Source organism: Euprymna scolopes, chromosome 34, assembly GCF_053919585.1.
Source record: "Euprymna scolopes isolate OS-2025 chromosome 34, ASM5391958v1, whole genome shotgun sequence".
Taxonomy (NCBI): domain Eukaryota; kingdom Metazoa; phylum Mollusca; class Cephalopoda; order Sepiida; family Sepiolidae; genus Euprymna; species Euprymna scolopes.
The window spans coordinates 57,784,003-57,799,642 of record NC_136515.1 but is presented as its reverse complement, the minus strand read 5'-3'; the positions used below and the strand labels follow the sequence as shown (position 1 = coordinate 57,799,642).

Here is a 15,640-nt window from a genome sequence, read left to right as displayed (position 1 = left end):
TTGGTTCATGTTTTAATTTTTAGCCTTGCAGCAAACGTCTTCATAGCTCAGGCATTAATCTCGAAGTAAAAAGTAAAGTGTAAGTTAAACGTTTTTTTTTTTTTTGGTGGTGGTGGCGTACGAGTCCTTTTTTTTTTTTTTAAACTATAAATCATTACTATATAATCCAATATAATCTATAATATAAGCCTTATCTGTCGTTTTGTATGTATGTATGCATGTTTATATGTCTGCCTAAAAATTTTGACAGAGGCGACAGATTTTCATGAGATTGGTACTGTTTTGAAGTTTGATCCTTTGGATGACAAATATTGAAAAATTGGCCAAAAAACATTAATTCCCCCACTTTCAACTGGGCACTTTTCTACAAGGAGGGAGGGGGTTGCTTTTTTTATGACGATATTTTTGAAAGTCATCCCCTTTTTGATTGACAAGCCTTAATTTAAACATTCGCAACTTCCGGTTCGGCAATGGATGCAACGACAAAGACATCACTTTTTTTTTTTTTTTAAACTCAAATTCCATCTACTGAAATGACCAGAATCGTGTCAGTGATAATTTTTTTTTTTTTTTTTTTTTTTTTGTGTTACGTGGTTCATATCTTGGTGTTTGCTACATTTTAAATCTGGGTGTTAAGTGAGAAAACATGTTATTTACTTATTACTGTATAAAAATGTAGAAAAAAAAAACAAACAAACAAAAAAAACAAACAGGCTTCTTCAGTCTTTGACAAAACTATGGTTAACCACCAAGGGATGTTGCGCATGAAATTTCTGTAGCAGGAGGTACGCAATCTCCAACCACACCTCTTCTGAGTCAACATTGTTAAATACCAGTGGCAAGTGAAGTGTATGTACAGGATGATCGGAAACAAATGCCAAGATAGGCGGAGAGTACATACAGCACCTAAAATTCCAAAATGGTCACCCATCTGGTACTAACCAGGCTCGACATTGCTTAACTTCAGTGATCTGAATAGAACCAGTGATTCATCACGATTATGCTGTACATATTATCTATAATTAGCAGTTCCTATACTGTGCTAAAGTTTATACTAGGTTTACTTAATAATTGATCGTAGCATATTTGCTGCTTCTTTGAGTTGTCTCCACGATTTTCCCATAATTGTAGATGGTTTCCTTTTTCTCTCCAAACATACAAATATTTTTTTTTTTTTTTTTTTTTTTTTTTTTTTTACAAAGGAATCATTACTTATCAAGACCTGGAGACAACTTGAGAATAAGGTACAATGGTCAATGGGACAATATTATAGTAATCGTTAGTAGTGGAAATTTGGTAAATTGGATTACTTAAGGGGAACGGCTCATCAAGAACTTGTTTACGTTGGACTTGAAGACAACTGTATTGTAGTCAGTTGGAAAGAAGGCAAATGGAAGAGTGTTCCACAGACGTGCAGTTCTAAGAAAGAAGCTTTGTCCATGGAATGTACGTTTAGGTTTAGACACAGATAAAAAGCGAGGGAAATTATTGATAATGATTTAAGCTAAACGAGTGTTTTTCATGAAAGATTGGTGAAGGGGGACCATCGATTGGAGCTCAGACGAGCACTTGCCATGAAAATAAAGCAGAGACAAGCTCGCAACGTCTATTATGTGGGAAAGAGGTTGCAGGGAAGAGAAAAGGGCATCTCCCACTAGGCTACAAAGTACAATTTTGAACTCTGTCAAGGCAGAATAAGCTGCTTCTAGCAGCTCCTGCCCAGATGTACTTGACTCTTATACAGATATCTACTGGAGCGGTAGAAGGATCCCACCATTTTTCCAGCAACTTTGATGTACGTGTTCCATTTCAGATCAGAAATAAAGGTCAGACACAAAAGCTTGTCAAAATATGGAGCCTTCATGAGACGAGAGCCATTCATTTCAATTGATGGCAGACGGAGAGCAGAGCATTGATGTAAAGATAGAAGCTTGGTTTTACATGCATTAAAATTAACCAGCCACCTTTTTCCCCCATTGCACCACGTAATCAAGATCGGAGGAGAGAGAATCAGAGAGAACTTGGTCATTTACGGTCTTTGAAGTGTTGTCATAGATGGTAGTGTCATCAGCATAATTGTCTAGGAATTATCTTAGGATGTGATTTGGGAGATCATTGATGTAGATCAGGAAAAAAGTTGAGCACAGGATGGACCCCGGAGACACTCCAGCATTAATACTGTGAGCTTCTAATTTCTACTCATCAACCACTACTCTTAATGAATCTATCGGAGAGAAATGATTTAATAATTAAGACATTTCCAGCTATACCGTAGCTGGAGATCTTGTGGAGTAGACTTTTATGCGATACCCTATCAAAGGCCTTTGATATGTCAAGAGCAATTGCTCTAGAAAGGAAGTGTCTGTCGAGAGATTCACTAATCCTATGAGATCTAACTGTTAGCACATCTGCCGTAGATCTAGCGGAGCGGAAACTATATTGCATGTCACTAAGGAGGTTATTTTTGCTAAGATTGTTGACTACTACTCCATTTAACAAAGATTCAAGCAACTTACTCATGATGGACAAGAGACTTATTAGTCTGTATTCAGAGGGAGACGACCGATCACCTGAATTCTTAAATATGAGGCATATTGATGAGGTTTTTCAGTGTGTTGAGAAGCAATTCTTAAGACATTCTGCCTTCTCTTGCACTTCGTATCTCTTAAAACGACACACTAGTCCAATTGCCGAACAACGGCACATTACGTTGTTTTTTTAATCTTGTTGAACGCAGAGTTGTATCAAGCAAAGACGATTTTTAATAGTTATGTATCGAAGAGGAAGGCTTTTAGCAGATAAGTTGTGGATTTGCAATATTTATTTTGCTTTTTATTAGATGCAAATGTTAATATTAATTTTATTGATTTCAGTTTTTAATTTATAATTTTTTTTTATTTGATTGTTTTACTAAATGTACTGTATAGTATTACTGTTAAAATTTGTTATTGGAATTTGCGATATTTATTTTTTTTTTTATTGTTTTTTATTTTTTTTTATGTTAATATTAATTTCAGTTTTTAATTTATTTTTTATTTGATTGTTTTAGTAAATGTATTGTATAGTATTACTGTTAAAATTATTGGAATTTGCGATATTTATTTTGTTTTTTTATTGTTTTTTTTATTTTTTATGTTAATATTAATTAGTTTTTAATTTATATTTTTTTTTATTTGATTGTTTTAGTAAATGTATTGTATAGTATTACTGTTAAAATTTGTTATAGGAATTTGTGATTCACTTGCTATTTTTCTCAAAATAAAAGCATTCTCCCATTTTGAATGAATGTCTGTCTACACGTTCTTTTGCAAAAAAAAAAAAAAAAAAAAAAAAAAAAAATTGTTGACGATATTCTTTAGAAGACATTTCAAAGAGTCATATTAATAATAAAGCGCAGCCGTGCGTCAAATATGTTAGCAAAAGGGGTAAATAATTTCCATTTAAATCAAGTCGGGAATGACTTGAGGAAAACAGCAGAGTTGCCGCATGATATGGTTAGCCATACCCGACTTTTCAATCTCTCCACATATTACGGCTTTTCGGTGTTCTTCTAACTGTACTTTTAGTGGACAACATGTCTCACCTTTGTATAATTTTCCGGTACCTGTAAAGCTTAATCAAGACATTAAAAAAAATGAAAATATCGATAAACAGTTATATTGTATTTATCCGTTTTGGACTGAAGACTACCGAGAAAAAAAAAAAAAAAAAAAAAAAAAAAAAATCAGTTAATTTTATTGAGTAGTTTTTTTTTTGTTTTTTTTTAAACAGCAGAAAAACGTTTTTATGACCGCACGTTGAATAATTTTTTTTTTTTTTACAGTGGCGGAAAAAAAAACCCAAAAAAAAACCTACTTGATGAAATTTTTTTTTTTTTTGGAGAACATCATTCCATAACAGATACGTACAATATAAACTTTTTTTCTTTTCGATATTTTCATTTTTTAATGTCTTGATTAAACTGTACAAGTACCAATTTTCCTCATTTACATGGAGAAAGCTGTAGATGATCACAGAATTTGCGTTCTAAAACGGAATCTGTTGTTGGTCTTATTTTAATTATGAATTATTGAAATAAGTTTTTTTTTTTTTTTTTAAATTATTGAAAACACTTTTAAAATATTTTAAAACTATTATGGGAATATTATGTATTGGATACACATTTTTAATGATGTTTCAAATTTTGTTATTTTGATTTCAATTTTATTTTTATACTTTCGTAAACATATCTATTATATAAATTCAAATAAAAAAATATTATTTAAAAAATTTTAAACTTATTTTCATAATTTCATAAATATAGTTCTTATAAAATTGCAAATAAAAAACTTTTTTTTTTCATTTTGTTATAAAAAAAATGCAAATAAATTGTGTTATTTTTATTGTATACTTTTCAACAATGTTCTTATATTTATTTCAACAAATCACTTCACAATAAAAATGAAGGAACAGATTTGCCTTGTCATCACTTCTGATAGCGTTATACACCAGAAGTTAGGAAAGTATATTAGCTGACTAACATTTTAATAAATATAAATTATTTCAAGTGTTTGTTCTACTTTCTCCTTTTAAATGAGGAAATAAATTAAAAACAGTTATTTTTTTAATAGAACCGTTGCTATATGCACCTATTACTACTAAAGCAGAAATGGGAGAAAAATGCATAAACAGGAAGAGGAGAAGTATGAGGATCAATTTGAAGATTTTTTTTTTATAAATGCAATTCAATGTTGAACTTTGCTGTAATTGATGTTTCTGAAATTTTGAGATGAGGATTGGTTATTCGTATTATTTGGATTTATCGGACTGCTTGAGTATGATTTTCACGTTTCGGTCGACAGAAACATTCCAGAGTATGACAAAATACACCTGAAGAAGGTCAGAGGTTGCATCAGCTGAAACATTGTAAAAATCACATTCAAGATAACAGTCCAATGAATCCAGTACAATGGAATAATAAAAACAATGGAAAAAAAATAAAATCACATAAATTGATCAAGTAGTTTTATTTTTATAAAAAGGAAATCATTTTTGGCGTTGAGAAATAATTGATTAGGCACAAAATTTGATTTTCTTTTTCTTTTTCATTAAATAAGACTACTCGATCAATTTATGTGATTTTTGGTGCATGATATTTTGTTTGTCATAGATACATGAAAATTTTTCTCAGGGTGTGTATGTGTGTGTGTGTGTGGGGGGGGGGGGGGGGGGTGAAAAAAAAAAAAAAGTTTCTAAATATTGAAACATTTTGAAATTCTACTTACCACTGTCCATAGAATTGTTTTCGATTATTTTCTGTCCATAATCAATAATACTGGAACATTCAATCTATCAGAAATAAATAAAATAACATTTAACTACAATAAATTGGATTTTGTTCTACGCTTTAACCATAATTAAACATTATCTAAAGGTGTTTTGAAATGTGAAATTGTTTTATGTACACATATGTGAATACTTTTTTTTTTAAGTACCAGAAGCAGTGACAAGGCAAAGCAGTTCAGCCCGGCTTTGCTCAGGCCTTATGTACTGTTCATAACTTAATGTGCATATATATATATATATATATATATATATATATATATATATATATATATATATATATATATATATATATATATAGAGAGAGAGAGAGACTTATTTGTAGTATTCCTAATTTTACTGGGTTTGCTCTAATTTCTCCTTTTAAATGAGGAAATAAATTAAAAAATTGAAAATCCAGTCATCGTTCATATACCAATAAATTTTAAGTCAAAATGAGATGACTTAAACTGTAAGCTACATATCATATTTCATAATTGAGCATTCATATAGTTTTAACTTATTTGAATTTGTCCGAATAGTCTTGAAACAATTGTAACTAATGATGAAATACACTATTTGTTGCTATCAATCCATTCTTTGATGTATTAGTTTTTGTTCAAAACAATATATATATATATATATATATATATATATATATAAAATAAAAAGTTTGACTCATGTAAAAGTAACCTACATCTAAAATTCCAAATGTTTAAATACAAAATTGGCGAAGCAGTTTGGTAGAGTCTGCAAGGGTTAACTCTTTGAGCTTTGACTTCTTAACAGCTAAATTTTCGCCCAAAAACTGATTAAAAAGCTTGCTGCATGTCTGAATACCCTTTATGTAAAATTCCAAATGTTTAGACCCAAAATTGGCTGAATAGTTTGCTAGAGACCGCAAAGGTCAAATCTTTTTAACTTTGACCTCTTGGCAGCCAAATTTTCGGCCAAAAACTGCTTAAAAAGCTTGCCCTATGTTTGAAAACACTATGTAAAATTTCAAATGTTTTTAGACCAGTAATTTAGTAGAGACCGCAGAGGTCAAATTTTTTTAAACTTTGACCCTTAAACATTTAATGTTTTCAGCTCAAATTAAAAAGTTTGATCCATGTCCAAGTAACCTACATCTAAAATTTCAAGTGTTTTCAGACCCAAAATTGGTGGAGGAGTTTGGTAGAGTTTTCAAAGATCAAATTATTAAACTTTGACACTTTAATAGCAAAATTTCTGGCCGAAAATCGATTAAAAAGATTTTCCCAAATCTCAATACCCCTTTTGTCAAATCTCGAGTCTGTAGACTGAAAACTGACAGAGTAGTTTGGTAGGGAAATGTACTTTTATAGATATACTTGGGGGGGGAGGGGGGGGGTACCCGGCGTTGCCCGGGTGTTTGGAGGTGTGTGTGGTTTTGGGTAAATCAAAACAAAATAATAAAAAATCGTTTTGGTAGGTAAGTAGGAAGAATCGAAGTCGAAGCCTTGAGGCGCAGTTGGAAAATAATAAAGTGTGAAAAAATAAAATAAAATGTGCAACGTTAACCGTTTACCGACCAAGAAATAGTAACGGAAAGATGTTTGAATTGACAGATGCCCGCTATAAAGTTAACTCCGTTACTTCTATTAATGAAGTCAAATAGAAGTAACAGAGTTAACATTCACTGCAGGGCAGGTTTTTTAAATTTTTTTTTTTTTTTTGGGGGGGGGGGGGGGTGTTTACTCAACTTTGGCTGGTTTCGTTTCCCCAAGATGTTGGGGAGAAACCAGCTCCCCATAAAAAGGTGATTGTCCAAATTGAATAGCAATCGTCTGATATAAGGAATTTTCCTTGCATTAAAGCTGACTGCTTCTGGACGTTCCCGGCGCAATTGAAGAGAACAGTGTCAGCTTTGAATTAGTTTCGCTTTTTATACGAAAAAGCCGAATCAACATGTGAGAAGCCAAAATAGCACTAATTTTGTAAAAGTTGCTGTAAATAAATCTAGACGCGATGCGCGTTTCCAAATCGTAGATATTATTATCTAGGGGGTATATAAACACTTCTAAGCGATAGTGTAGGGGTGGGATTTTACTGCTTGCCAGGGGGGTTTACATAGAGGGGGGGGGGCACAAGAGCTTGTAGTTCGTCAGAGCATCCACCATGTTCTTTGAAGAAATGATCAACTAATGGTGTTATACCTTAGTTGTATGAATTAAGTCTCTGGTTTGTAAGCCAGAAAAGGTTTTAAATCTATTTCTTATAAACTGATTCAAGTCCAAAAAGTCCACAGGTGGCTTGTCAATGTCTTGCATGTGATTTGTTCTCACGTGAAGACACATTAACTGTTATCCCAGAGTTAAAGCAGGGAAGGCAACGCCCTTTACAGAAGAGTGATTTCCTTTTGACCATGCTATTGTCCTAAAAAACGGATAGTCTCAAGGAAATTTGATCGCTACATTTTTGGGTATGTCCACTGTGACCGCTTCCTGACCTTCCTGCCTTGTAACTGCACCACCTCGAAGATGTGATATAATTTCTATCTAATAATGCAACACTTGCTTCTCGCATGTTTATCTAGGGAGATCACCTACTGACACATCCTTATCTCATGCTAGGTGCACTAGGCATATTTACATTTACTGCCAGGTTATTCTAACATCTACTTAATAAAACTCAAGATTCATACTAGTTGACATTATTACTATTTGCTGGGATAGGATACAAATATATAACCCCCCTTTTCACTAATGCCATGATTCGCATCACGTCTTAATTTACAAATGTGTTCTATCAGCTCCCAATGTCATACTTACTTCAACGTAGCATGTATGCACAGCTTGCCTTCCTCAAAAACTCGTTCTTTCAAACCGCTTGCTTTTATGCAACCCAAGATTGTCTAACTTGCAAACGAATATCGAGAAATCACATTAATTATCTTACTTAGCCTTGAAGAAATGGTTGACGAATGGACAGTCTCAAGAAAATTCACTTAGATTACTACATTGTTAAACACGTCCAGTGTGGCCACTTTCTCATCACAAACTGCCTCAAAAAAAAAAACCATCTGACATGTGATTTAATTTCTATATATTAGATATTCAACACCTGCTTTACGCTACTCGTCTCACTCACTTTAGGGGGACTGGGTCTATTTCTATTTTCTGCTAGGTTATTCTGCCATGTACTTAACGAAACTCAAAATTCATACTAGTTAGCACAATCTCCACTTGCTGGCATAGGGTCTCAATACAAAAAGATTTTGGGGATAAAGAGAAGGTGTCTAAAATGAAAGTCTGTTTCTTTTACTTACACCAATAACTTTGCTGGCTCCCGCTTTGGCAGCAAACATACTAAGGATTCCAGTTCCACATCCGACATCAAGCACCACTTTCCCTTTAAATAAATGCTTGTTGTGGTACATCGAGTTGCGGTAGGTCAGTGTACGCACTTCATCCTTCAACATTTCCTGCGAAAAAAAAAAAAAAGTAAAAACAAAGATAAGTATCTATAATCAAACAATAAACCTATTTTATGCTCTATTCCAAAATTGAATTAGGGGGGAAAAAAATAAAAATAAATAAAAACTTTAAAAAATGCTTTTAACATTTCGTTTTTAAGATGAAATTAAAGCTTCTGGCATTAGTAAGATGTCAAATGTTGGAAAGATGTGGAGAACAGATACTGCACTATGAAAAATTTATTTATTCATTCATTTATTTTTCTTACAAAGGAGTCACCACTTATCAAGGCCCAGAGGCCATTCAAGGATAAGGGTTAATGGGTATATATTAGTCAATGGGATTATAGCATAATTATCATAAGTAGTGGAAATTTTGTAAATTGGATTAGTTAGGTGGACAGTTCATCAAGAACTTGTTTACATTGGACTTGAAGACAATCAAATTGTAGTTAGCTGGAAAGCAGACAAACGGAAGAATTAAAAATTTTTTTTACAATAAACAAATAAATTAGGTACAAAGCTATTCAAAAGTATTGGGAAGGGGAGGGACTGTGGTCATCCTTGCCACCCTGCTTAAGGGTTGTCTATGTTTTTCCTAGCTAACAACCAGTCACCATAGTACGACATTTGATCTTAGTCAAAAAGCTATGGAATCATAAAGATGTTTTTATGAAAATTTTTTTTTAGATGGAGGTGGAAGATTCGATTTTATCTGAATATTTTAATTTAAGTGAGTAGTGTAGCATTGATTCTGTTAATACAAGACCGTCTTCTCAGGAATTATCTCTTTTTTGTTGGTAAATGGATGGAGTTGTTGGTCATGATACTCACTTCGAAGTCAAGTATGTATGCAACTGGAATAAGGTTTTTTCTTAATAGTTTAAAAACACTTATTTAGTCATGTAAATTATTTAGATCGAAAAAGGCATTACTTAAATATATTTTTTTCACATTAAACCGTTTTTCATTTTTAGTAAAAGAAAGAAAAAAAGATTTTTTGTTATGCCAAATTTCACTATACATGTGAGAAAAAAAAAAAAATACTTGAAGAGGTTAGCTAAAGACCGATAACGAGAAAATTATGAAAGGAACTTATTCTTTCTTAGCATATTTCTTTGTTTATAAAGATGGCAACTATATTTTCCCACCAATTTACATGGACAACAAAACTTGCCATTGTTTTCAATGTTATATAAAAATAGCCTGGGTGTTTGTAGGTGTGTGTTGAGCCAAAAAAGTGGTAGTAGGCAGGCAGGTTCGAACCTGTGCCATGAAGGCGGAAAAGAAAGTGAAAGAAAATTTGAACGTCTTAGCTGATGTCTCCATGATGTGACCAGAAGTGAAAAGCGTTGAAATTAACTAAGGTCAATCCAACGATGGCAATAACTTGCTAAAATGTCGGCGAAAAATATGGACCCCCTCCTTGTACAAAATGGCCAAGTTTATGGTGAAGGAATTAATGTTTTGAGCCAATTTTTCAATATTTGTCATCCAAGACGTCAAGCTTCAAAATGATACTGATCTTGTCAGGATCTGCCGCTTCTGTCAAAAGTTTTTGCGAGACATAAACAGACATACATAAATTTAAACAGACAGGTGAGATTTATATTATAAACTAGCGGGGGTACCCGGCGTTGCCTGGGTGTTTGTATGTAGGAGAGGGTGGCCTTGTTTTAATATTTAAAAAAACAAAAAAAAAAACACGATGTTAAGAAAAATTGGAAAATAAACAAAACAAAGCAAAACAGCGAACAAACGTTAAAAAAAAAAAAAAAAAAAAAATGTGTAAAAGAGAAAAAAAGTTTAGGTAGAAAGACAGGTTCGAACCCGAAACATCGAAACTAAAGCGGAAAACAATGCCCGACAAGTTACCTCATACGCCAAAGAGACATACAACTGAGAACAGATAAAATTAAACCTTTAAAAACACTTGCAGGTGGTTTTAAACTAACGTCAACGTTTTCTAGGTCAAACATGACGTCATTGTCGTAGTAGCAGGAGCAGAGAAAATGAAGGAACGATTTTTTTCGGCACCCTCCTTATAGAAAAGGACCCAATTTAAGGTGAAGGAATTAATATTTTTGGCCAATTTTTCGATATTTGTCGGCAGATGCACGTTTTAATGACTTTTAATGAGGTCAACTGTAACTGTGGGACAGTATTTTAGTTACTGCGGGAACGCTTTTTTAAAAAATTTTTATTTTCCAATATATGGGGAGGGGGGGGGGGAACAAGGGGATTGCCAAAATTGAATAGCAATTGTCTGATATAAGGAAAATTTCATATTGATCAAAACTGATTGCTTTCGGACATTTCTGGCAATCGCGACCGGAAAAATGCCACCCAAATTAGTGCCGCTTTTATTATCCGAAAAAGCCTAATCCACATGCAGCGAACGAAAAATGTTGAATATTTATCTTTTCAAATTCGAGCAAATTAAATAGACAGGCGATCTCCGTTGTTAACTCGTAGATATTATGATTTATATGTGATATAAAAAGTTTTAAGAAGTTGTGAGCCGACCAACCGCTTCTCAGAAAAAAGCCTTTCTTCGACATACACAAAAAGCGAACATACATACACACATTTTCGCTTATATATATATATATATATTATATATATATAGAAGATGGATAAATGCACAAGTTTTTTTCAAGCTATTTTTACTATATTAACATTAAAATGTTTATGCTTATTTAATTCTGTGTAGTATTTTCTCATTTGCAATGATTGGAGGTGATGGTGGTCAAGTAGTTAATGACACAAACTGACGACCTGGGCGTCCCAAGACCGAATTCAGTTCATTCCACAAAAATCACTTACACTTAAGATATTGGCAACCTTCATGTGGACCCTTTGGTAATCCCCTATGTCTTTCTAGAAAGAATTCTGACCAGAAAAATATCAGGGACACCAATGCCAACAACACAATCTTCCAATTCATGCAATATGATTTTAAGAAAAAATTAAAATAAAATGGTGAGGTACACCTGGGCTTGAACATTTATTTGATCTGTAGTCGAATGCTATACTACCACTAATCTATATCTCCAGATTATAATAAATGTTTTTTTTTTTTTTAAAGAAATTATTTGCTGCAATTTTATTATCTCCCTTGCTAGTGTAATGCAAAATATTCTCTAATAAAAATTCTTTTTTTTTTTTTTATCTATAAAAGAGAAAAGGTATTTTTAAGATTGGATTTTTTCGATTTTCAATATTTATTGGATGAATTTCTGTACAAAACATACCTAAGAACACTGCCAGACATAAATTAGCTTTGTGTGAAATTTGCAAAAAACAGGCTCAGCCATTTCAGAACCTATGAGGAACTCTCTATCACACAAAGTAACTTTTATATAATAGTAGAGATAGTGATAAAGTTCAAATAAGTCAGTCGATAGAACCTTAAACTTATTTCAAGATTTGTTTTGATTTTCGGCATCTATTTTATTTGTTTAGAATCCATTATTTACTATTTTATTTTTTTCTTATTAAGGAGTGCTTTAGTTTTGATTCTAGCTAATGCCACCCATATCATTTTTTTAAATTACTTTTTAAATCAGTACTATATTTTAGGTACAATATTCTTGAGGTGTAAGCCATATTTAGTTTCAGAAGAGTTTCCGATGGGTAGTTATTCTACAAAAGTCCTGGAGATGAAGAATTCTCAGTGGACAGCTGTTCTGTACAGGTTCCGGACTTTATAATTTTGCAGCCAAAAAGTAAAAAATCCTTTTGTGTTGACACGAGAAAAAAAAAAATGCGCTGGCATGCTAAAAAAGGTTTATGAAGCAATTCTGGGTCTCTGATTGGTTGACAGCAGAATATGAATTTGATTCGTCAGTTCCTAGCACCAGAGTTTATAAATAAAACTCCCAACTCTGAGGGAGCATACCCCATTATTAGTAAAAAATATTGCAACAAATCAGTACTATATATTAGGTACAATATAATATTCAATAGAGAATTGGCTTTAATAATAAACGCAAAGTCTGCATGACTTAAAATCTATTCAAGTGTATTTTACGACTGGCAAGCCCTCTCCCGCTAGTTTCAAGGTAATAATAGAAAGCAGGCCTTTTCAAGGTAGAGCTCAAAATTCAAGGCTTTCTTAAGCCTGTGTGAACCCTGTCTAGGCTAGTTTGTGATCATTAATAAAAGGATGTAGACTTATTTGGGTTGAACAACAACAAAAAGGAAGAAAAAAAAAAGAAAAAGCTGACAACTAACCTCATGGATGCCAAAATGAGCATAGGAATCAAAATAATAATCCTTAGATGTCATGTCGTCAACTTGTGCAGCGTTGGTCCCATTGCTGCTGGTCGCAGAGTTCTGCATGTTGGAAAGACAATCATCGGGGACCTGCAAGAAACGGAAACATTTTAATAAAACAAAAGATTGGGTAACAGAATGGAAGAGAGAAAAAAAATTAACACAGCAAGTTGGGAAGTTATAGACATAACGAGGAGAAACATTTAAATATAAATAAAAGAGTAGATGTGTGTGTGCGCACGTGCGTCCGTCTGTGTGTAAATATTTAACCGCTAAACTCCTAAACTGCTTACATTACACTGAAATTAAAAGCAAAGAGTAATCATACACCAAGGATGGTTTGTAACGAGTAAAATCTTTGTTTGGATGAATAACACGTACGGAATTGAAAAGCAAAATGTTCATTTTAACTTGTCGACATATTTCTATTTGCACAATCATAGCTAGGGCTTCATTTTTAAAACTTTCTTATCCGTCTGTCGAGTTAGCTCAAACGGTAGGGAATGTGTTGGAATGCTAAATGTTTTGGTTTCGATTCTAGCTGATGGCTTCCAAGTTGTTTTTTTTTTATATTTGGAATCAGTACTATGTATTAGGTACAATATAATATTCAATAAAATATTGGTTCTGTCATAATAAATATGAAATCTGCATAAATTAAAATATATGTAAGCATATTTTATGACTGGCAATTGGGTTGGATGCTTTTCCCGATGTCAAACTTTCTTCTCGGCTTAATAGAACGTACAGAAATGAGGGGAAAAAAAAGAGTAATAAACATGTGATTGCTAATTTATGAACTAATGTACATCGTAAATGGACAATAATAGAAAGGAATGCATTTTATTGTGTGCTCTTATGAACATTATCTTTAACTAGCAGGACACATAGAAACTCCATAAATATATTTAATCAACAAATATGGTTTGATAAAGCGGAGATTTTTCTGGATAGCGCAAAAAAATTTGTTTGGGGGTGGGGGCAGAAAAACTAATAACACGCAGCAAATATGAGCTAAACATTTCTATGAAAAATAATTTTATTTTTAATATAGAACAGACACCAATAACTTAATAAGTACTCATAAATACTCAGAAAGAAATATTGTACTGAGTAGACAATGTTTGGGGTTTTTTGTCAAGTTTTTTTTTTTTTTTTTTTTTTTAAATGTTCCCTTTTTTTACGTAACATTTTGCTGACTTTTCTTTGGTGATGAACAATTGTACATTAAAATTACATGTTCCTTTCTCACACAATTATATAATAATGATCATGTTATATTATGATAATCGAAAAGGAGTCTACACCAAAGGGAAGTCATTCTCATATTCTTGTCCAGTGTTACCAGATTAGACTTTTTAAAAGCCAAATTTTGTGAATTTAGCTTTTTTTTTTCTTTATGAAGCACTTAGGCTCTCAAAAATTGTATTTGTCTTTTTTCATAGCGTAACGTATGGACTAAGTAAAGGACAAGCAGGATATTATATCGATTACATATTTTGTGATGACTAAAACTTCCTATCACAGTAATCTCTGGCATTACCTCTTTTTCTCTTGAATCCATTCTTATCAATTCCTAATGTTTTTCTTGGCCCTCTGTTAACTAAACCTGTTACCTCAACAGCTATACTAACCCAAGAATTATCAATTCTTTCAGTGCAACCATCTAAATATTTATTAACTTGTCCGAATGTTTGGTGTCAAAAAATCACAAAAATTAATAAGAAACGAATTGGCTCCCTTCATAGTTGCTCTTCATCAGTTAAAAATCATTAAAACCATCTCCTCTCCAAAAATTAAAAAAAAACAAAAAAAACAACTGAGCTGCCTGTATAAGTTTCAAATTGACTATTATTATATAATTTAAAAAATCATGTTGAGATGAGACTAAGTCTTTTTTTTATATAGTTTTCTTTAAAAAAAAAAAGAAAAAAATGTACAAGTAAATTGGCATCTGTTCCTTTGTAATTTATATTAAAAATTATTCAGAAAAAAAAAAAAAAAAAAAAAAAAAACACAATTTGTTGAGTTTAATTTTCTTAAAAAAAAAAAAAAAAAAAAAAGGAATTTTTTCAAAAAATTCTTTTTAGCTTTAAAAGTTAATTTATTACAAAAGAATTGTTTGAAATTCGTCATTTGTTTTATTTTTTATTCATTTTATTTGTGTTTTAAAATTTATCAACTACCGTGGAATTTCCATGGGCTCTGCTGTTAATACAGCAGTATCTTTAACATACGTACGTGTCACACTTTCCAGATTATAAATTATTTGACCAGAAAGTGATAACACACAACACTACATCAGTATATAAATACGTTAATTTAATGTTCGTACTATGTTATCACCTTCTGTCCTCTTTTTTAATTAATAGGATCTCCCAATCAGCGAAGGCGCAATGTAAAAAAAAAATACCGCTTTTAGGCCGTACATGAAACTAAAATATACTTTCTTGATCAAAGGTAGTATCTGTTCTGTCTAAAGATGATATATAGGGTTTTCGTTCACGCCGGGCGTCAATACAATAGAAATATGTTAGACTACTATAAGGATATTGGAGATAAACTGTGATAACCACTAATTCTGACACTACATTAATCAGATTATTTCAATTCAGGGGAAAGAGA

The 15,640-nt window shown here is 32.2% G+C and overlaps 1 protein-coding gene across 1 annotated transcript in view; it reads right to left on the bottom strand.

Moving 5' to 3' along the window:
* The window catches only part of LOC145259269 (protein arginine N-methyltransferase 1-like), a 58,167-nt gene that overhangs the window by 24,709 nt on the left and 17,818 nt on the right, over positions 1-15,640 (bottom strand). The window contains exons 2-4 of the mRNA XM_080117108.1: positions 12,974-13,105; positions 8,591-8,746; positions 5,265-5,328 (exon numbers count right to left, since the gene is read on the bottom strand). Of these exons, the coding sequence (XP_079973234.1) occupies positions 5,265-5,328; positions 8,591-8,746; positions 12,974-13,105 (352 nt within the window). The remainder of the gene's footprint in view (positions 1-5,264; positions 5,329-8,590; positions 8,747-12,973; positions 13,106-15,640) is intronic.